This window comes from Salvelinus fontinalis, chromosome 22 (genome assembly GCF_029448725.1).
Source record: "Salvelinus fontinalis isolate EN_2023a chromosome 22, ASM2944872v1, whole genome shotgun sequence".
In the NCBI taxonomy this organism is placed as follows: domain Eukaryota; kingdom Metazoa; phylum Chordata; class Actinopteri; order Salmoniformes; family Salmonidae; genus Salvelinus; species Salvelinus fontinalis.
The window spans coordinates 31,260,985-31,283,022 of NC_074686.1; the positions used below are offsets into that span (position 1 = coordinate 31,260,985).

The 22,038-nt window shown below is 43.9% G+C and overlaps 1 protein-coding gene across 1 annotated transcript in view; it reads right to left on the reverse strand.

Annotated features, from left to right (window-relative positions):
- The window catches only part of LOC129820198 (UPF0711 protein C18orf21 homolog), a 29,076-nt gene that overhangs the window by 5,334 nt on the left and 1,704 nt on the right, over window positions 1–22,038 (reverse strand). Inside the window, exons 2-4 of the mRNA XM_055877195.1 lie at window positions 17,851–17,873; window positions 17,081–17,292; window positions 4–200 (exon numbers count right to left, since the gene is read on the reverse strand). Coding sequence (XP_055733170.1) covers window positions 4–200; window positions 17,081–17,292; window positions 17,851–17,873 — 432 coding nt within the window. The remainder of the gene's footprint in view (window positions 1–3; window positions 201–17,080; window positions 17,293–17,850; window positions 17,874–22,038) is intronic.

Below are 22,038 nucleotides of genomic sequence, written 5' to 3' on the forward strand. Positions count from 1 at the left end.
TACCTTGGCGTACTGCAGGGCGTCTTGTCTTTGGATGCAGACTTTGGGATGCCCGTGGCATGGCTTCTGTTGGTGGACTGGGGAGTCTTGTGTTTGCCTGCGCTCCAGGGGGTGCCGTGGCTCTTGGAGAGAGTGGCCATGAAGTTCCTGTTGACGCCGTTATGCTTGGACATTTTGTTACAGGTGTGGCATGTAGCCACCTGGGACGGCGAGAGGAGGAGTGGATTAAATTACAAGTAATGATGTCTCTATTTACAGGTGGATTCACACAGGGAACATGATTCTCATGTGGAGATGACACGAGGACACAACGTGTCTCAAAAACAATTCTGGAAGTTAATGTTTGCAAGTGACTAACCAAAAGTGGTTAACTCCCAGATGAAATCAAATTTGATTGGTCACATACACATGGTTAGCAGATGTTAATGCGAGTGTAGCGAAATGCTTGAGCTTCTAGTTCCAACAGTTCAGTAATATCTAACAATTCCCAACAACTACCTAATACACACATCTAAAAGGGGTGAATAAGAATATGTACATAAGTATATGGATGAGCGATGGTCGAGCTGCATAGGCAAGGTGCAGTAGATGGTATAAAATACAGTATATACATGTGATATGAGCACTGCAAAATATGTAAACACTATTCAAGTGGCATTATTTAAAGTGGTATCGTTTAAAGTGACTAGTGGTCCATTTATTAAAGTGTCCAGTGATTGGGTCTTAATACAGTATATACATTAACTCCCAGATTAACTCTCTGGGCACCAGGAGCACACAGACCCGGTCTCCCTGTGCTGAAAACCCACATCCAGACCACTCTCTTTCCATTCACACATGTCAATAGAAACAGGATAACAATCATGATTGTGTTTTGACAGGTTATTGGGCTTAGCCTATTTTCAGCACCTACATAGCCCCATATGTCTATCTATAGCCCTTTCTCTGATACACAGAATCAAATCAATATCCCATACAACTACAGATGAAGTGCAATCCCATGCACTTTCAGAGCCTGGGTGGGTCATCTGCAGACTGCCCCATTCTGTCCATCCCATCGATTGCACTAACAAAATGTCCCCTAAGACCTGAGTGCAGAGGGGCCAGGGTGAGAGGCCAGGGTGAGAGGCCAGAGGGGCCAGGGTGAGAGGCCAGAGGGGCCAGGGTGAGAGGCCAGAGAAGCTACTGTGTGACAGAGGGCTAAAAGGAGAAGGCGCTCATATAACCTGAGTGACACAGGCAACCAGAGGCCTCACTCAGTCACTCATTTCTCAGTTCTCCCCCCCACCCCCCTTCTCACAGCAGACAATTACTTTTACGACTTGTCTCAGGAGGAAAACATTGGCTTATTAAACTCAGTTTCTCTCTGCATCTATCCTATATCTAGGTTACAAAATGGCCTGTGTCGTGTGTGTAATATGGACTTTCAAGTATGTCCTCTTGTTGTGCTTTTACAGCAAATATTGTGTGCAAGTAAACAAAATGCAATGCAATCTAGACCTAACAGATGTACTGTATGGCTTTGGCAATGCACAATTTCAACATCACTGACAAGCACATCCCAAACCCTCTGATACCGACACTAATTCATTTCCCTAAGGAAAACTGCATGCATCCATAGATGTTCCGAAACAGAAACAAATCACACAGTGTCATAAGATTCCGAGTCAGGCTGTTGACAGTGCTGAATGCTGATGCTATGGAACAACTCACCAATACAAAGGTAGCCATGTTGCTGCTGAGAGTCTAACAGGTGGCAGAGTAGAGTTTCACTGAACCAGTGATGATCCGAGTGAGAATGTTTACTACTGAGCCCTGCGTGTCCAGCCTTATAAAGCAGAGAGAAGCACAGAGTCCGAGTCCATCCGGAGCCCAACAGCTAGCCAGCCAATCGATCAACAGGAGGGGTGGAAGGGGATGGAGCCTGTAGATGGGTTGACTGTTGTCCCTGGCAACACTTCCCATGCCAACAGCCCTAATCCATATATACACCCTCCAGAAAAACCCTGGATTAAAGTGCTGGGGGAAAAACACTATGAAAACAGAGCGAAACTCTTGGATACCCTGAAAGCATTTAGCCGGGTTATGTAAGGCCATATACGGAAGTTAGTCAATATGCCCTAGAACACAGAACAATAAGGGGTGCCATTTTCATATATCCTCATAGGCAGGGGAATCCCGACAGAGAAATGACTGTATTGACCATATTCGTTTAATCAATTTAAAAGGAACAAAAACACAATATGGATACCGTCATAGTGTTAGGCTAGTAGGTCGTTGATAGTGCTGTTGAACATATCTGGTGTACCATTGATGCACCTCTGCATTTGTGAAGATAATCATTGATGAGGCTTAGTGAGAGGCCTGCATCCAGCAACCTCACAGGTCTCATGACCCATTTTCTGCAGCTATTTCAGTACAGTGCTACATGGAAAGAGAGAGAGGGAGAGGGAAAACTCCACTGAACTAGTTTCAATGTTTGGAATCACTTGTGAGTTTCTGGATTTTGGGGTAAACTGCACACAGAGACATAAATGGTGTCCACAAGTTCATCTGACTGAGGAAGTAGAGAAAGGGCCTCGTTGCCAACATCCTGAAGTATCCCTTTAATCCTACATTCAGAGCCCTATGATAGAGAGCAGGAGGCGGCCAAAGGGGTGGGCGTGTTTAGGGTGCCCAGGCACCTTTGGTGGATAGGTTAACCATCAGCTGGCAGACGATATCATCCTCTATCTAGTGTGTCATGACGGCGCCTAAGAAAAGTTTATTTTGCCCAGTGATGATTTGCACTTGGTCTGGTATGAACAACTGTAAAAGAGAACAGCTAGGCTTTTATCTCCCTCCTCTAACTTAGCTCTACCTCTCACCAAATCATACATCCACCATGAGAAGACAGACAACACACTAACCCTCCTCTAACTTAGCTCTACCTCTCACCAAATCATACATCCACCATGAGAAGACAGACAACACACTAACCCTCCTCCGGAAAGACCTATCAATTAGGCCTAAACGTCTGTCGAATAGTGACGAGAATCATGATACCGACTCAAATCAAATCTTGCCCAATCATCATCTATCTAATTGACCCCTAATCCATGTATGGTCTGTGTGCCGAGCACCTACACGTGAGACACTGGCTGAGGACAATGAGTGCAGTGTGTTCATCAGCTCATACTATTGATTCTGGGTACAGGGGTACAGGCCTAGAGCGGTCTAGCTAGCAGCATGTAGACAGGGTATATAGGCTGAGGGGTCTATACATCTGATAGTTTGCCAGGGATCAGGATATACAGTACCTAGTATGGGCAGGCCAAACAAAACCACACAGAAGCTTCAATAAAAGACCAATAAGATGAACCCTTCATCATTGAGCATGAACAGAAACGTGACTAGACAAAGGTCACCAATTTATGACCGAAAGTTGACCACTGCAAATGTCAATTTCCTTGAGCCACCAAATGAAGACCAAAAGTAAACCCTTTTCACCTTCCCAGAATGTCTGCCCCCACCCCCTGTGTGAAAAAAAGCACGTGCAATCTATGCACTGTATATAAACAATTAAAGAGGCCTTGTGATGAAATGAGATCAACGTCTATTAACTCCAGTGTCAGGTTATAGTGATGATGAGTGGTAACTCGTATGGCCCCATACAATCCTTCCTATCCATTCCCTAGCAACAGGGGCTATTGGGTAAAGTTTCCCCTACGTACAGGTCTAGGATCAGCTCACCCAATCCAAACCTTAACCATTAGATCAGAGTCTATCTTGGGGATAAGTTCACCCTACTCCGCAGCAGACCTCCAGAGAGACCGGTCAATTTTGGAATTTCTTTATAGCACATAGATCCTTCTGGACTGACGATCAGGCCTTGAAATGTCAACAGCACCTGCTGGTTCTTTTAGACTTTAAATGATGCAATCAGCAGCAAAATACCCTGCTTCCACGTCTTTTTGACAGCACAAACAGATCTGGGACCAGATCAACAAAATATACCACAGATATTGTCTATGTGAACAGGGGTCAAAAGCAAATGTCTGTTCTCCTTGCATATTTCACAAGTTATGCCAGCAGCATACCACCCTGCATACCCCTGCTGGCTTGATTCTGAAGCTAAGCAGGGTTGGTCCTGGTCAGTCCCTGGATGGGAGACCAGATGCTGCTGGAAGTGGTGTTGGAGGGCCAGTAGGAGGCACTCTTTCCTCTGGTCTAATAAAATATCCCAATGCCCCAGGGCAGTGATTGGGGACACTGCCCTGTGTAGGGTGCCGTCTTTCGGATGGGACGTTAAACGGGTGTCCTGACTCTCTGATGTCATTAAAGATCCCATGGCACTTATCGTAAGAGTAGGGGTGTTAACCCCGGTGTCCTGGCTAAATTCCCAATCTGGCCCTCAAACCATCATGGTCACCTAATAATCCCCAGTTTACAATTGGCTCATTCATCCCCCTCCTCTCCCCTGTAACTATTCCCCAGGTCGTTGCTGCAAATGAGAACGTGTTCTCAGTCAACTTACCTGGTAAAATAACGGTAAAAAAAAATAAAAAATAAAAGTTATTTCCTTTGATCTAAATACAAAACATACAATAGATGAGTGCTCTGGTCAGTGTTCACAGATGAGTTTAGGGAATTATTGTCATGCACATTCAACTGGTACAGTAGGTCACCGTGGGTGCTAAGGTTTAAGTAGGTATTGAGAGGAGTCCAGCCACAGTTCAACACCTGTCTGTCAGTCACCTAGCTGACTAGAAGAGGAACTCTGAACATGATCAACCACGAAGCCACCGTGTGGACTGGTCCCAAGGCTACCGGTGTTTCACACTTTCCACCAACACAGGCACTCTCTGGCAAGTTGCAAACACATTGAGTAAATGTACCTACAAACTCAATGACCGACAGACAGCCACACACACTGGACGACAAATATAAGCCACATTATGCACACCGATACATATATAGGAAAACACACCTACACAGACAAGCACTTTAAACACATGCATGCTGACAAACACACACAATCCTGCAGATGGGCTTTTTGTTTTCTATTAATTGGGGAGGCAGGTAGCCTAGTGGTTAGAGCGTTGGACTAGTAACCGAAAGGTTGCTAGATCGAATCCCCGAGCTGACAAGGTAGAAATCTGTCGTTTGTTCTTAATTGACTTCCCTAGTTAAATAAAAACATTGGTCGTGCACCATAAATACTAATCCCCTCTTTCTCTCTACCCAACATCCCTCCCCGTGCTACCCAGGCTGTGCTGACCTTGTCTCTGGGGCTCCAACAGGCACCATTGCCCTTGAGGATGCTGACAGATGCATAATGGGCTGGCTTTATCCGGATTTGGACGTCATGAGGTTTTCATTTCCAGAGGTAATGACAAGTGTTACCGGTTGAATGGATACAGGATAGAGTCTGACAGTGTCTGGGCCCTTAAATTTGCACCCTTGTCAAAATGAGTGCATTATGTAGAGGATATAGGGTGCCATGTTGGAGGCAGGCAGTATTGTAGAAGGGCATTGACAGAATCTGTTGTGATGTAGGGAGGGGCTCAAACAACATGCCCACCCTCCTGGATGCCCTTCTACAATACTGCCATATCATATGCTGTTGTGTTCTACAATACTGCCATGTCATATGCTGTTGTGTTCTACAATACTGCCATGTCATATGCTGTTGTGTTCTACAATACTGCCATGTCATATGCTGTTATGTTCTACAATACTGCCATGTCATATGCTGTTGTGTTCTACAATACTGCCATGTCATATGCTGTTGTGTTCTACAATACTGCCATGTCATATGCTGTTGTGTTCTACAATACTGCCATGTCATATGTTGTTGTGTTCTACAATACTGCCATATCATATGCTGTTGTTTTCTACAATACTGCCATATCATATGTTGTTGTGTTCTACAATACTGCCATATCATTTGCTGTTGTGTTCTGTAATGATGCAGTGGAAAGAGAGGGAGAAGAGCGATGGGCTACACACTAACTGCTGGTTGGCATGCCATAGAGTGGTGTCAGAGGGGTATCTGGTTGACATGCCATAGAGTGCATTCGGAAAGTATTCAGACCCCTTGCATTTTTACCACATTTGGTTACGTTATAGCCTTATTCTAAAATGTATTAAATAAAAACATTTCCTCAATCTACACATAATACCCCATAATGACAAAGCGAAAACAGGTTTATAGAAATGTTTGCTAATTTATTAAAAACAAAAAACAGAAATACCTTATTTACATAAGTATTCAGACCCTTTGCTATGAGACTCGAAATTGAGCTCAGGTGCATCCTGTTTCCATTAATCATCCTTGATGTTTCTACAACTTCATTGGAGTCCACCTGTGGTAAATTCAATTGATTGGACATGATTTGGAAAGGAACACACCAGTCTATATAAGGTCCCACAGTTGACAGTGTATGTCAGAGCAAAAACCAAGCTATGAGGTGGAAGGAATTGTCCGTAGAGCTCAGACAGGATTGTGTCGAGGCACAGATCTGGGGAAGTGTACCAACACATTTTTGCAGCATTGAAGATCCCCAAGAAAAACAGTGGTCTCCATCTTATTGTATTTTGCTTTAACTAGGCAAGTCAGTTAAGAACTAATTCTTATTTACAATGACAGCCTGGCAAAAGGCCTCCTGCAGGGACAGGGGATTAAAAACAAAAATATAGGACACACATCACGACAAGAGAGACACCTAGGGCTGGGTGATATGTCCAATATTATATCACGGTATAAAAATAAAACAAATTGAACGGTATTTTTTGTTTTTGAATAATAAAAGTTGTACATTTGCTTTATGAGTAGTGAGTGATCCCAGGGCGCTTTACGAGTAGTGAGTGATCCCAGGGCGCTTTACGAGTAGTGAGTGATCCCAGGGCGCTTTACGAGTAGTGAGTGATCCCAGGGCGCTTTACGAGTAGTGAGTGATCCCAGGGCGCTTTACGAGTAGTGAGTGATCCCAGGGTGCTTTACGAGTAGTGAGTGATCCCAGGGTGCTTTACGAGTAGTGAGTGATCCCAGGGTGCTTTACGAGTAGTGAGTGATCCCAGGGTGCTTTACGAGTAGTGAGTGATCCCAGGGTGCTTTACGAGTAGTGAGTGATCCCAGGGTGCTTTACGAGTAGTGAGTGATCCCAGGGTGCTTTACGAGTAGTGAGTGATCCCAGGGTGCTTTACGAGTAGTGAGTGATCCCAGGGTGCTTTACGAGTAGTGAGTGATCCCAGGGTGCTTTACGAGTAGTGAGTGATCCCAGGGTGCTTTACGAGTAGTGAGTGATCCCAGGGTGCTTTACGAGTAGTGAGTGATCCCAGGGTGCTTTACGAGTAGTGAGTGATCCCAGGGTGCTTTACGAGTAGTGAGTGATCCCAGGGTGCTTTACGAGTAGTGAGTGATCCCAGGGTGCTTTACGAGTAGTGAGTGATCCCAGGGTGCTTTACGAGTAGTGAGTGATCCCAGGGTGCTTTACGAGTAGTGAGTGATCCCAGGGTGCTTTACGAGTAGTGAGTGATCCCAGGGTGCTTTACGAGTAGTGAGTGATCCCAGGGTGCTTTACGAGTAGTGAGTGATCCCAGGGTGCTTTACGAGTAGTGAGTGATCCCAGGGTGCTTTACGAGTAGTGAGTGATCCCAGGGTGCTTTACGAGTAGTGAGTGATCCCAGGGTGCTTTACGAGTAGTGAGTGATCCCAGGGTGCTTTACGAGTAGTGAGTGATCCCAGGGTGCTTTACGAGTAGTGAGTGATCCTAGGTTGCTCTACGAGTAGTGAGTGATCCTAGGTTGCTCTACGAGTAGTGAGTGATCCTAGGGTGCTTTATGAGTAGTGAGTCATCCTAGGGTGGCAACACACACATTCTAAGTGATTTCAATGGGTCTTTCTCCATTCTGATTGTATTATACTGTTCAATTCAACCAAAACAAAATTCCGCACTTATCATTTCTGCATTTCCTGCACTCAAATGCAGTGGTAGAAAAAGTACCCAATTGTCATACTTCAGTAAAAGTAAAGATACTTTAATAGAAAATTACTTAAGTAAAAGTGAAAGTCACCCAGTAAAATACTACTTGAGTAAAAGTTAAAGTATTTGGTTTTAAATATACTTAAGTATCAAAAGTAAATGTAATTGATAAAATGTACTTAAATATCAAAAGTAAATAATTTCAAATTACTTATATTAATCAAACCAAATGGCACCATTTTCTTCATTTTTAGATAGCCAGAGTCACACTCCAATACTCAGACATAATTTACAAACCAGGCATGTGTGTTTAGTGAGTCCTCCATATCAGAGGCAGTAGATGACCAGGGATGTTCTCTTGACAAGTGCGTGAATTGGACCATTTTCCTGTCCTGCTAAGCACTAAAAATGTAACGAGTGCTTTTAGGTGTCAGGGAAAATGCATGGAGTAAAATGACAGTATTTTCTTTAGGAATATAGTGAAGTAAAAGTTGTCAAAAATAAAAATGTGTTTCGTAAAGTACAGATACCAAAAAAACTACTTAAGTAGTACATGAAAGTATTTTCACCTAAGTAAATCAAATTGTATTAGTCACATGCGCCGAATACAACAGGTGTAGACCTTACAGTGAAACAATTACTTATGATCCCCTAACCAACAATGCAGTTTAAAAATAAAATACAGATAAGAAATAAAAAAGTAACAAGTAATTAAAGAACAGCAGTAAAATAACAATAGCGATATTAGAAATGATAAGTGCAGGGGGGCAAAGGTAGTACATTATACAAGTAGTACTTGAAAGTATTTTTACTTAAGTAATTTCCACCACTGCTCAATTGAGATAATTTCCACACTGCCACGTAGGGCTGCACGATATGGGAAAATAATCTAAGACTTATTTTTAACCAAATGTTGCAATTGCGATTTGACTTGCCAATTAGAACAAAACTGTTGTAATCATGGAAATATAATGACTATTCTAATTCTACAGTTAGAATATAATAGTGGGCACTTTGAATAGTGTTGTTTGAGATGACAACGAATTAAAATGCCAGGGAGGAGTTATTGTGACAGGGTAGGAACTAAAGTGTTGATTAGTGTTTCCTAGGGGACCCTATAAGCTTTGGCTACATTGCATGTTCTCTCTTAGCTACTTCATGTAGCTAACATATTCTTGCTTTGCATATTCCTTTTTGATTTAGAAGATCCTGTTGCACAAACATGCTGATTTAGGTCTACACCATCACTGGTATTATCAGGCTGTATTAGTTAGCTACGTTTGCTCTTACTCAGTACATTTAATAGCTAGCTAGCTATTAGCGGCTAATAATTAGCATCATGATTTAGGGGAACTTGCTAAGAAAATACAAACTAGCTGTTTGTTGACGTAAGAAACACACCAATAGTGTAATTATAGACTTCTAGTGGGTTTATATTAAGAAGCAAAGTGAAAACAGCATCGTTGTCATCAACATTGATGCATGTGCTGTATTGACCATGCAGACTGAAGTGGCACGGAGAGGAAGAGCGGAAAGAGAAGTAGCGAAGTAAACTATAAAAATTGACATTACACACGGCGTATCACATTTAACAAACCAAACATTCAAATACCGGTATAGAAGGTAAAGTAAAAACCCAAACCGGTCCCTGCATCAATACAGGGATATCATAAAATTCGGTATACCTCCCAGCCCTAGAGACACTACAACCCTACATAAAGAGAGACCTAAGACAACAATATAGCATGGAAGCAACACCACATGGTAGCAACATTATAGGGCACAGACAACAGTACAAAGGCAAGAAGGTAGCCAATACATCACACGAAACAGCCACAACTGTCAGTAAGAGTGTCCATGATTGAGTCTTTGAATGAAGAGATGGAGATAAAACTATCTTAAATTGAAGAAGTTTGGAACCACCAAGACTCTACCTAGAGCTGGCCGCCCGGGGGAGAAGGGCCTTGGTCAGGGAGGTGACCAAGAATCTGTTGGTCACTGACAGAGCTCCAGAGTTCCTCTGTGGAGATAGGAGAACCTTCCAGAAGGACAACCATCTCTGCAGCACTCCACCAATCAGGCTTTTATGGTAGTGGCCAGACTGAAGCCACTCCTCAGTAAAAAGGCACATGACAGCTCGTTTGGAGTTTGCCAAAAGCCACATAAAGACTCAAGATTCTAAGGTCTGATATAAGTCCTTGGCCTGAATGCCAAGCATCACATCTTGAGGAAACCTGGCACTATTGTTTGTTCCAATGGTAAATGACGAGACAGAGACATTCATGCGAGTAACCAGCCTTGTTCTGTACATCATGACACTCCCGGGTATCTCAAGCACCCCGGTATAAATACATGAGTTGCAGTAATAAACATTTACCAACAGATGGCATCACTGTGCCATCTTAAACCCATAACATCTTCCCTTTAATAAAATAGGACAGGAGGTGTCAATTCATTAACAAAACAAACCTAGTAATAGTTTCCAACATGAACAGTTTAGTTTTTTTTTTTTTTTTTTTCTCAGATAACAACTTAACACATTTTGATAGTCTCTTTACTTTTTTTTTTTCTTTTAATCTCTTTCTGTCAACCCTGATGGGAAACCTACAGATTAAGTCTTTTTGGTGGCTGAGACAAACGCCCGTAGCGTGAAAAGACAGGGGGCTTGTCTGCGAGGACTGCGGGTTCCCGCACAGGCGTGTCACCTGACTGTCTAAGAGGAGTATTGATGGGCGAGGGAGCAGCCGACCTGTGATCACCTGGCTCTTCGCCCAGTGCCTCAGGCCCCATGTGACTTGACCTGTGATCACCTGGCTCTTCGCCCAGTGCCTCAGGCACCATTGCTGGAGTTCCGTCTTTTGTCATGCGACCCCTTTGACCATCAGGGTTCTGAGTAGGTGCTGGCTCAGCAATCCGAAGGTCAACCCTGTTGCGACGGTACAATGATCCATTCACTTCGACCAAGTAGGAGCGTGGTGCCACTTTCTGTACACAGGATCCGAGTCTCCAGAGGCCCGTCCGGTCCCCTGGTAGTGGCTTCATTCGCACCGTTTCACCCACCCTGAGCTCAGGTAAGTCTTTTGCTGATTTGTCGTAGATGAACTTGGAGACCTGTCTTCTGTGACGTAGCTTCACCAGCACGTCAGTCACCACACAGGGCTCCAGGAGAGTGTTGGCTACTGGCACATTACGGGGTGCACACTGGACAGGCTGGATTGCTGCGTCCAACTCAAAGTGGACTTCCCCGGGAACTGACTCGACCGGGGCGTTGAAGACATCATGGTACTTGCTTAGGAGTGTCTCCTTGCTCAGGGGCCCAGCCTTGACTTTATCTATAATGTTAAGATCAGCTGGGATGGTAAAGTTAATAAGCCCAAGGCGCTCGCATGTAGAACCTGACAGTAATGGCTGTTGACTAGCCTCAACTATTTCAAACTCAAGGGTGTGTTTCTGGCCACGTAAAACACACTCTGTCACAAACAGGCCTAAAGAGGTCATGAACTGGCCTGAATACAGTTTCAGCTTGGTGCTACTCTGTGTGAGATTGTCTCTGGGCGCGAGCCTCCTTTTATCTTTAAGGCTCATAACGTTGCATGTGGCCCCTGAATCTATCTGGCATTGCTGTGGTTTATTATTAAGTAGCAGAGTGACGAACCACTTTTTCCCTTTTGCCTTCACTGCCCCTATGCACTCGCTAGCATATACATCCTCCGTGCTGTTGTTCCCTTCATCTGGGTTTGTTTCAATAGAGTGCACCTTACCCTCCTTTCTCTTGCTTTTCATGCAGATCCTTGCAAAGTGATTAGCTGTACCACAGGATTTGCATATTTTTCCATAGGCTGGGCAGTGTTCTTTTCCTCGTCCATGAGAAATGCCACAATATCGGCATGTATTGGGGTTGTCTACTGCAGAGTTGGCTGTAGTATTAGCATTAGCTGTGGCAAAGGGGAATTTCTTTACTGGCTGCCTGAATGTAGCATTGACATTGTCCATATGTTGCCTTTCTAGCTCCATGGACCTTATCCGTATATCAGTAAGCTCTGCTGCACGGCATGTCTCCACTGCCAAGACCAGCGTCAGGTCACGTTCTCTCAGCAAACGTCTGCGGGTGCCCTCATCAGTTATGCCAAGCACAATCTTATCTCTGATCAGTTCATCTCTTAAAGCACCATAGTCACATGTAGCTGCCTTTTCCCTTAGCCTAGTGACAAAGCTGTCAATGGACTCCCCGTTCTCCTGTTTGCAACAACCAAAAACATAACGCTCGTAGATGACGTTCTTTGCTGGCTTAAAGTAATGTTCAAGAGCATCAAGAATAGTTATAGCGTTACCTTGCTGAGCTGCTGTTAGGTTCAGGTTGTGTTTGTATACGTGTCGGCATTCAGTTCCAATTATAGTCCTCAAAGTGGCAGCCACTACCTCTTCGTCCTTTTCCAGAAGTCCCGTTGCTAGCGCATAGTCTTCCCATTCACCTCTAAACGTATCCCAGTTCGTGCTCCAATCCCCGCTGAGCTTCATAACGGCGGGAGGGGGAATGTTCGCTGCCATGTCTAACCGGTGCTAACAACACTGAAGCTAACTAGCAAACTCACTCTAGCTAAAGCCAATTCCGGCGAAATTTTACTCAAATAAACAATTGTTTGGTAAACCAGAACAGGTTACTCTAATTTGCGGAAAGCATGGTTAGTGATCCCTCTTCTGACACCATGTTTGTTCCAATGGTAAATGACGAGACAGAGACATTCATGCGAGTAACCAGCCTTGTTCTGTACATCATGACACTCCCGGGTATCTCAAGCACCCCGGTATAAATACATGAGTTGCAGTAATAAACATTTACCAACAGATGGCATCACTGTGCCATCTTAAACCCATAACAACTATCCCCACGGTGAAGCATGGTGGTGGCAGCATCATGCTGTGGGGATGTTTTTCAGCGGCAGGGACTGGGAGACCAGTCAGGATTGAGGGAAAGATGAACAGAGCAAAGTACATAGATCCTGGATGAAAACCTGCTCCAGAGCGCTCAGCACCTGACTGGGGTGAAGGTTCACCTTCCAACAAGACAACGACCCTAAGCACACAGCCAAGACAACGCAGGAGTGACTTCGGGACATGTCTCTGTATGTCCTTGAGTGGCCCAGCCAGAGCCTGGACTTGACCCGATAGAACAGCTCTGGAAAGATATGAAAATAGCTGTGCAGCGACGCTCCCCATTCAACCTGACAGAGCTTGAGAGGATCTGCAGAGAAGAATGAAAGAAATTCCCCAAATACTGGTGCCAAGCTTGTAGCATCATACCCAAGAAGACTCAATGCTGTAATCATTGCCAAAGGTGCTTCAACAAAGTACTGTTCATCTAAAATGCCCCCAAAGCAGTCACCCTCCCATCTCCCGGTGTCATCTTGCTGTTTCCACCCTCTCCCAGTGTCAAAGCCCTATGCTGCACTTCTCTAACGTCACGTGCGACAGGGAAACAAGTGACACAGCAGCCAGGTAAGCATCAATGAAAAACAAAATCCTTGCAACATGTGTAATGGAAACGGCAGCTATAGAAGAAACGTTCAAAACATCAACATATTTATCTGCTCGACGGGTGGATTTTTCCTTTTGTCTTTATTGCAACAAAAGATGATTCAAAGTGTTTTTCGAATAAATTCTGATTGCCAAATAATTTTGAAGGTATGCTCCACCACACATTTAACTATAAATGCCTACTGCTTGCAAAATGCGATACAAATTCATGTTTCTTTGCAGGACAAGTATTGTCCTGACTTTCAAGAATCTCTGACATGCTTTACCTTGCTTTTCTGATTGGCTGGATGAAAGTTTCACCATCCAATTATTACAGATCTACAGGAGTGAAAGTTTCACAGCGGCAAGTACAGTAGCAAACATTTCCTTATCTCTCTGCACCGGTTGCATAGATACACCTGATTTTAATAAAGACCCACGAGCTTCACATCAGACAGAATGAAGCTATGGGAAACTCATTCATCTTCCTCTTGAAACCTGGGGGCAACTAATGTGGAGTGATATACAATCAAGGGGCTTTACACCAGGAGATATAAATACAGGAGTAAATAGGCTACATATACATGAATATAAAGTAGCCTGTGTGTGTGTGTGTGGACGTGTTTAACTATTCTTGTGGGGACCAGAAGTCCCTACAAGAATAGTAAACGAACAAAAAGTTGACCAGCTGGGGACATTTTGTTAGTCCCCACAAGGTCAAATGCTATTTCTAGGGGGTTTAGGGTTAAGGTTAGAATTAGTGTTAGAATTAAGTTAAATATTAAGGTTAGGAGCTAGGGTTAGGTTTAGGATAAAGTTTAGGTTTTTGGGTTAGGGTTAAGGTTAGGGTTAGGGTAAGAGTACGGGTTAGGATAAGAGTACGGGTTAGGATTAGGGTTAGGGTTAGGGAAAATAGGATTTTGAATGGGACTGAATTGTATGTCCCCACAAGGTTGGCTGTATAAGACTGTGTGTGTGTGTGTGTGTGTGTGTGTGTGTGTGTGTGTGTGTAACAGCGAGAACTCTAAAAGGGAATTCTGTCAACACTATACAGAAGCTGTAACTAGAAAATACATCTACAACTTCATTATACTAAAAGACTTCCTACATTTATTGGCCAAATGGCCTAGTGAATGCCACTAACCAAGTACTACTCAACAGCCATATAGGCCTAGGAAATATCTCCACTAATTCTAAAATGACAAACAGAAATGAGACATTAAAACAAAGCCCTCTTAAAGCTGGGATCTGTGACCCTTCATCTCTCTCTCCTTCCATTATTTATCACCCTCTTCCTGAGCGAAAGACTTCTGTTGGCAAGGAATGACAGGGAGGGAGGGGGGTTATGGAGTAAGAGAGAGGGTGATATATCTAATCTTCCTGTCTCAGTCTCATCGGCAGCTTCCACTAGAAGGTGTTGACAAATACCAGGAGAGAGAGAGAAGAGACAGGATTCTTCCTATTATCTGCAGAGTGCCTCGTCTGCTTTAAGGGTTATTCACTGCACTCACAACCACGCATGTCTATGGGGGCCCCGCATGTACACAGCTTGTGGAGCTCTGCTACCCACTGCTACTTTATGTCTGGCCGAGTGACCAGGGATCTCGAAGTTGAACGGTAAACATATCTCTGCAAAAAATGCAGCTAAAGAGGATTCACTTACCAGTAAGTCAGACGAATTGAGGGAAAATATCAACGTCTACACAATAGAGTTCCTGTGTTCAGGAAGCTCATCCAGAGTAACAATGAATTCATACTGAAAATGAAGCCATTTGCTCTAGTACTGTTAAAATACACAGCGCTTTCTCTGGATGAAACTAACGCACATTTGAAGTGAAGTAAACCACACTTCAGGAGAGGTCCTTGGTCCTAAAAAACTACCTACAGAGATAAAGCAATACAGATATCATTTCCATGTGTGTAACTTTTACAACAGAATTGGCCAAAATAACTACTCTCTCGTGGAACTACTTGTGTTTGACTCTGACATAACCTAAGCGTTAATCTCGTTTGGCTTTGTCCCTCTCGGTCTCCACTAACTAAATGCTTTCTGTTCCTCTGTGATGGTTATCTGGCTGACCTACCACAACCTGACCCTGGCTGCCTAGGGATTCCTCCTCAGTGAGCCTGACCAGAGAGAGGACTGAGTCTCTATGGGTCCAGTGCTGCATACCAAACAAGTTACAAAACATACTTTATAAATTGTAATTGATTTATTGACATAGCAATCTGTTCGCTCGCACTCTGAGGGTTTCCCTCTACAAAGTTGATGGGAGACTCGTGGTTTGGAAGGGGAATACCTGGACACTGTACAGGAAAGGGGAATACCTAACCTGACTTGAACACACTGGCTGGCAGTGACCATAATCTGTCTTGCCTACTATGTACTAAAACGTACTGATCATACTACATACATTCACCTATTATCAGCTGTTGTCAAACATGTTGGTGTGAAAACATGATTCTCTTCCTCAGTAGTGTGCAGCAAATTCTACTAGATGAAAAGTCTGAACGAATATGACATCCTGGAATTTAAAGCATACTACATTTTTTAAATTTCACTTACTATAAAACTTTTCATTTTCGCATACCCCAAAAAACTACTATTTACAACACAAGTATGGGACACTGCCAGTGTGCATTAGATGCTGCCAGAGATTTTCAATGAGGCAAAGTTTCGCCCGATATGAGTCTTCATTAAGCCATTTTCAGCTCAGATATCTACAGGGCCTTGTCAAATCAAAATGGTTCCTGATTCTGTGTCCCTGATGGAGAAAACTGCCCTCTGACCCCGCTACTCTTGACATACACTATATATACACAAAAGTATGTGGACACCCCATAAAAATGTGTGGATTCTGCTATTTCAGCCACACCTGTTGCTGACAGGTGTCATGCGAGCACAGTCACACAATCTCCATAGGAAAATATTGGCAGTAGAATGGCCTTACTGAAGAGCCCTGTGAATTTCAACGTGGCACCGTCATACTTTTGGTCATGTAGTGTAGTTTCCTTATCTGAACTGGCTTATCAGTGAAGTGGATGGAAACTGCAGAGGTAGAGACCAGGCTCATATCAGAGAGGAAGAGGTGAAATGAGAGGGTTTACTCCGACCAAAATCTGTCCACGAAATTAAGACCACGATTTTTGTATGGAGGTTAATGAGTGTCGTATTTGGTCAACAAAAAATGTAAATGTTAATTTGCTTAGTTGATCGAATAGAAGTTTTGTAATGGTTAGGTTGTTACGAATGCACTTATAAGTGAACGCGTGTGGCAAAACACAACAAAAGTTGTGCCCATTGTTCACGCATGCATCTGCTCTCTCATTGGCTGGAGTGGTCCCACCTGATCTCGCCTCCTCCTGCCTGCCTTCCATCTGTGAGGACATGTATTTCCATTGTTAGAGCAGTCACTTAACTATCTTGTCAATATAATAGATAGTCTTTGGTCATATGAAACTAGAAATCTAACAGAAAAAAAGGGTCCAAAGAAAGGAGGGGCTACCTGAACTTGTCCAATAAGAAACACTTGTTTTTGTTGTCCCCTCCCCATAGCAACATTTTTGTTACGTTTTGCACTAATGAATACAAGTCTCACCAGAGCTGATGAGGAACCCCTGAACCTCCGTAAGATGTTCATCTGAGCCAGGCTGAGCCTCTTGCCCTTGGCCTCCCTCCGCAACACGCTCTGCACCCGCACCGATGCACGCCACTTGGGACGCAGCCGCATGTGGTGGTTGTCTGGGCGACGCCACTGGAAACAGAAGGGACAGAGCTCTTCTTCAGGGACGGGCTGGAACTTGGCTGGAGCTGGGAGAGGAGGTCAAGCACAAGGAGGAATAAAGTACACATTGAGGGATGTTAAGTAATGTATGTGTTTATGGTACAGTGGAGTATGAGGGTGTAGGTTAGGTCAGATGAAACAAATATGTGAACTATGGTAAAGGGAAATGTACAAAATATAACAGTGCTTTGGCCGTTGTCACATTTGACACAAAATAAACATTTGGGTTAGAGTTGAGTGTGAAATTAAATAGATTGAGTCCAGGGGATCATGAGTATGAAATAGTAAATAATAGTGATGAGAACTGTGCAGTACCGAGAGTGTGTGTGTGTCTCTCTCTCTCTGATGGGAACAGCTACCAGTACCCACCAGTGTGATTAACATGGGATTATAGTGTTTTATCGACGACAATGTGCTGCCATTTCTTCCCTCCTGCCTAGTGCCTACAGCACCATGTTGTATGGACATTCTCATACTGTGCTTAAGCAATAGTTGTGATGAACATAGGATAAATGCAAGAGAAATAAACTAGTCTAAATTGTAACTGACAAAATGATTTTGTCAAGGTTATTGCCACTTCTTACCTTTCATTCTCTGGTGTCTCCCCCTGAGAAACAAAAACACAGAAGAAGAAAAGTTAGGTTTTTGTTGTGAAACAGCTGTCACTTCATTATTTATCTGCTTAGATAGAACGGTGTTTGATCTGGGGAGACTCCCATAGCTTGGAGTTGGTGTTTTGGGTTGTTTTTCCTTTACAACGCCCCGAGGGGCGTCAATGCGGAGTTTGAAGGTGAGCTTTACTTTTTAAAAATTCTGCCAAAGCTGAATTTGTAAGTTAATGTTGATTTATCTGTAAACTGAAGAAAGACTTGAGGTGTGTTCTGATACTCCTGAAACACTCTTACTAAAAACTCTAATTCAGTGTCCCAAAATGTATACACAAGTAACTTTTAACAAGTAAGCCTAACTCCAACCACAATGCTAAGGGACATTTGCTATTGTGGAAAAAGTTTGCTCAAGGCTTCCAACGTTTGGCGGAAATCATCCGGGAGAAAAGCCAACAAGGATCCATCTACAATACAGGGCTTCCCACCTCCCTGTAGTCTGGCATTTGTCTACTGTCTGCCTCTTATTTTGGACAAACAGTTGACTAGGCCTTTCCTAAGTCACGCTACAATTAGCCACAGTACACTACGCCAAAAGTGACTCATAATATTTGCAGTCAGGCAACAAACAGGGCGGCACGTGCAGCGGCGAGAGATGGGATAGGGGGCCTTGCTTGGGGCTTTAATCTCACGCTGACCTGCCGAAGGACTGTCACAGAGACACTGACAGCGGTTTGCTAGTCACACACCGTGGCTATAGAGAGATGGGACTTTGGAACTGAAATCTGATGTTGGACAGCCTGACTCATGGTCAAGTCTCAGTAATGTCTCCAAACTACAGGCTGTATTGAAGTATTTAGATTAGGCTAGGGGGGAAGGCTAGGGGGGAAGGCTAGGGGGGAAGGCTAGGGGGGAAGGGCTAGTGTCACAAACAGGGGGAAAAGAAGACAGTGGGAACAAGAGTCAGTGAGACGCAGGAAATGCGCTGGATGAGAAAAACTAGGCTACAGAATAGTCTTTCTACAGACTGTTGAACAAGGTGATTCCTCATACTCCTGTTGGACTAACCAGCTTGTTCAGATAATGAATTGACATTAGATCATTCAAACAATACAGAGGAACATTTAGACTTTTCTAGAAAACATGATCAACTTCTGACTTCTTTTAGCTTTGGGTCGATCATCTATTAACCAGAATGTAACATCTGAAAACCTTCAGAAGTGAGATCAACAGCAGTGACCTAATTCACATAACTACCAATCACTACAGTTTATACAAACACTTCCAAATGGCCCCATTTAGTCACCAACTCCCGACCCCTCCTGTCTCATCCGCCAGAATTTATGCTGCAATAGTTTGTAGGGGGGCTAGGGTCAATCTACTATATCTGGAGTATTTCTCATGTCTTATCCGGTGTGAATTTAAGTATGCCTCTAATTCTCTCTCTCTCCTCCGATCCCGGAGGACCTGAGCCCATGCCTCAGGACTACCTGGCCTGCTACCTTGTCCCGGACCTGCTGTTTTCGACTCTCTCTCTCTACCGCACCTGCTGTCTCTAACTCTGAATGATCGGTTGTGAAAAGCCAACTGACATTTACTCCTGAGGTGCTGACCTGTTGCACCCTCTACAACCACTGTGATTATTATTATTTGACCCTGCTGGTCATCTATGAACGTTTGAACATCTTGGCCATATTCTGTTATAATCTCCACCTGGCACAGCCAGAAGAGGACTGGCCACCCCTCATAGCCTGGTTCCTCTCTAGGTTTCTTTCTAGGTTCCTGCCTTTTTAGTGAGTTTTCCCTGGCCACTTCTACATCTGCATTGCTTGCTGTCTGGGGTTTTAGGCTGGGTTTCTGTACAGCACTTTGTGACATCGGCTGATGTAAAAAGGGCTTTATAAATACATTTGATTGATTGTCTGCCTGGTAGAGGCTCAATGAAAACAGACATCCCATCCCACTCTCCAGATGAGCCCCTGGAGATACAGAAAGGTGGGGGCTCTCTGCCATGCTAATCTACTTAACATTCTTCACATGAATCTCCTTTTAAATGCACACTTAGTGGAAGATAAACAGTGGCCCCTACTACCCAGTTAGAGCAGGGCAAAGCCCACTTTGGGCCAGATGCTATCAACAAAGTGTTTAAAGTGTGGAAATCAGAAAGGCTCAGTCTCTGGGCCTCTATGGACATGTGATACAATCAGAGTGTGGAGGAGAGAGAGCAATGCCCTGTTTACTAACCAAACCTCAGAAATAATGACGCAGATGGTCCAATGCAACAGCTTGGCTAGGGTGGCAGGGGAAAAGAGGGTGAGGGATGGGGGCAAGCCCCCCCCCCCAACACCCCCTGGTGGCTCTACAGATGGCAAGGCCCACAATTTGAGATTGCTGCCCTACACCGTGCAGTCTGGGTCTTACGTTATGGGTCGAGGCAGACAGGGGAAGCTGGGAGAGGCGCAATCCCTCAGGGTCAAGGGGTGAGAGAAGGGAGGGGGGTGACCCTGACCAATGAGATGGGCAGGTGAGGGTTGGAGGGGGAAGGGTGGTGGGGAGAGAAGTCATTGACAGTGACACCAAAGTGCCTTTGCGCTATGCCTGTGACGGTCTAATGAGCTGCTTTGGTCAGCCCGGCCTCGGCCCGTCATTGCCCACATACCTCCCTCAGTGGGTTTACAGGAAATATGAGTAATGACACGAACACTGAAAACAAACACTCCAGTGACGCATGGCTGAAACCATAAGTGGAGACACAAACAGCAAGGAGGAACTTCAGGGAACGTTAAGTACGGTATGCAGGATGACTGCTCTGTGGATAAATAAGTATGGTATGCAGGATGACTGCTCTGTGGCAAAATAAGTACGGTATGCAGGATGACTGCTCTGTGGCTAAATAAGTACGGTATGCAGGATGACTGCTCTGTGGATAAATAAGTACGGTATGCAGGATGACTGCTCTGTGGATAAATAAGTACGGTATGCAGGATGACTGCTCTGTGGATAAATAAGATGATAGAATTTCTGTGTTCTACACATATCATATCCTTACAGGGCCACCAAGTTGCTTTGTTGAGGATGCTTTTCTCCTTACAGCCAGTACACATAAGATTTGTTTCTGGGTTTTGTTCTTCATGTAACCTATAACAAGATATAGTACCAATGAGTAGCCGAACACACAATTGTAGACTTCACATGTAAGAAAGGTCAAATCATCTGTGCTTGAGTGTGGCTCAATGGGTAACACCGACCACAACTATAGTTCTCATAGTCTATATCCCTTATACTCCACTCTGGACCTCCAAGCCAGTTCCACTGCATCTTTTATTGTCTCCCTCTAATCAGGGACTGATTTAGACATGGGACACCAGGTGTATGCAATTAATGATAAGTTCAAACAGAAAAGCAGCCGGCTCCGGACCTCTTGGTATAAGAGTTAAGTATCCCTGGTCTATATATTGTCAGAGAGTGGGGTTCACATCATGGTTATGTCTGTGCTGCATCTCCCCTATCCGTTTAATACATACACAGAAGGAGAATCTATTATCCTTTCAAAAAAATAAAAGATTCAATCAAATGTTTTAAATAAAATGAATTAGACATTGTTTTTGGTGGAGTTCCACTTGAATGGCTTAAACAAGAATCCATCTATTCAACATATATAACCCTCCAGGCATGGACAGCTGTGATATCAGTACGACCTGTTCAACACATTTCCCATAAATCCGTTCTTTCCACAGAGAGACTCAAAAATCTGGATAAACTCTTAACGGGTAGCCTAAAAGTAACAATCCTTAAATCCATCCGTAAATCCATCCCGACAGGGCCTTTTATTTTGATTTCCATTTTAAAATTCTACCACAAATTTCCTGGCTCAGGTGAGTGAGAGGAAAAACAGGCCAAGGGATTCAGAGGTTACTGGCCCAGGCCCAACTCAAACACAGGCCACACTACAGCAGCCAGTGGCAAGAGGATTGCTCCAGAAATTACACTCTCTCTCTCTAACTACAGTATAATGCCATCATCATTCTGTGAAATCAAAAAGGTGATGAAAATGGAATGAGTTTCTGTTTTGATTAGTGGGTCTCAATTTTTATTTTACCTTTATTTAACTAGGCAAGTCAGTGAAGAACAAATTCTTATTTTCAATGACGGCCTAGGAATAGTGGG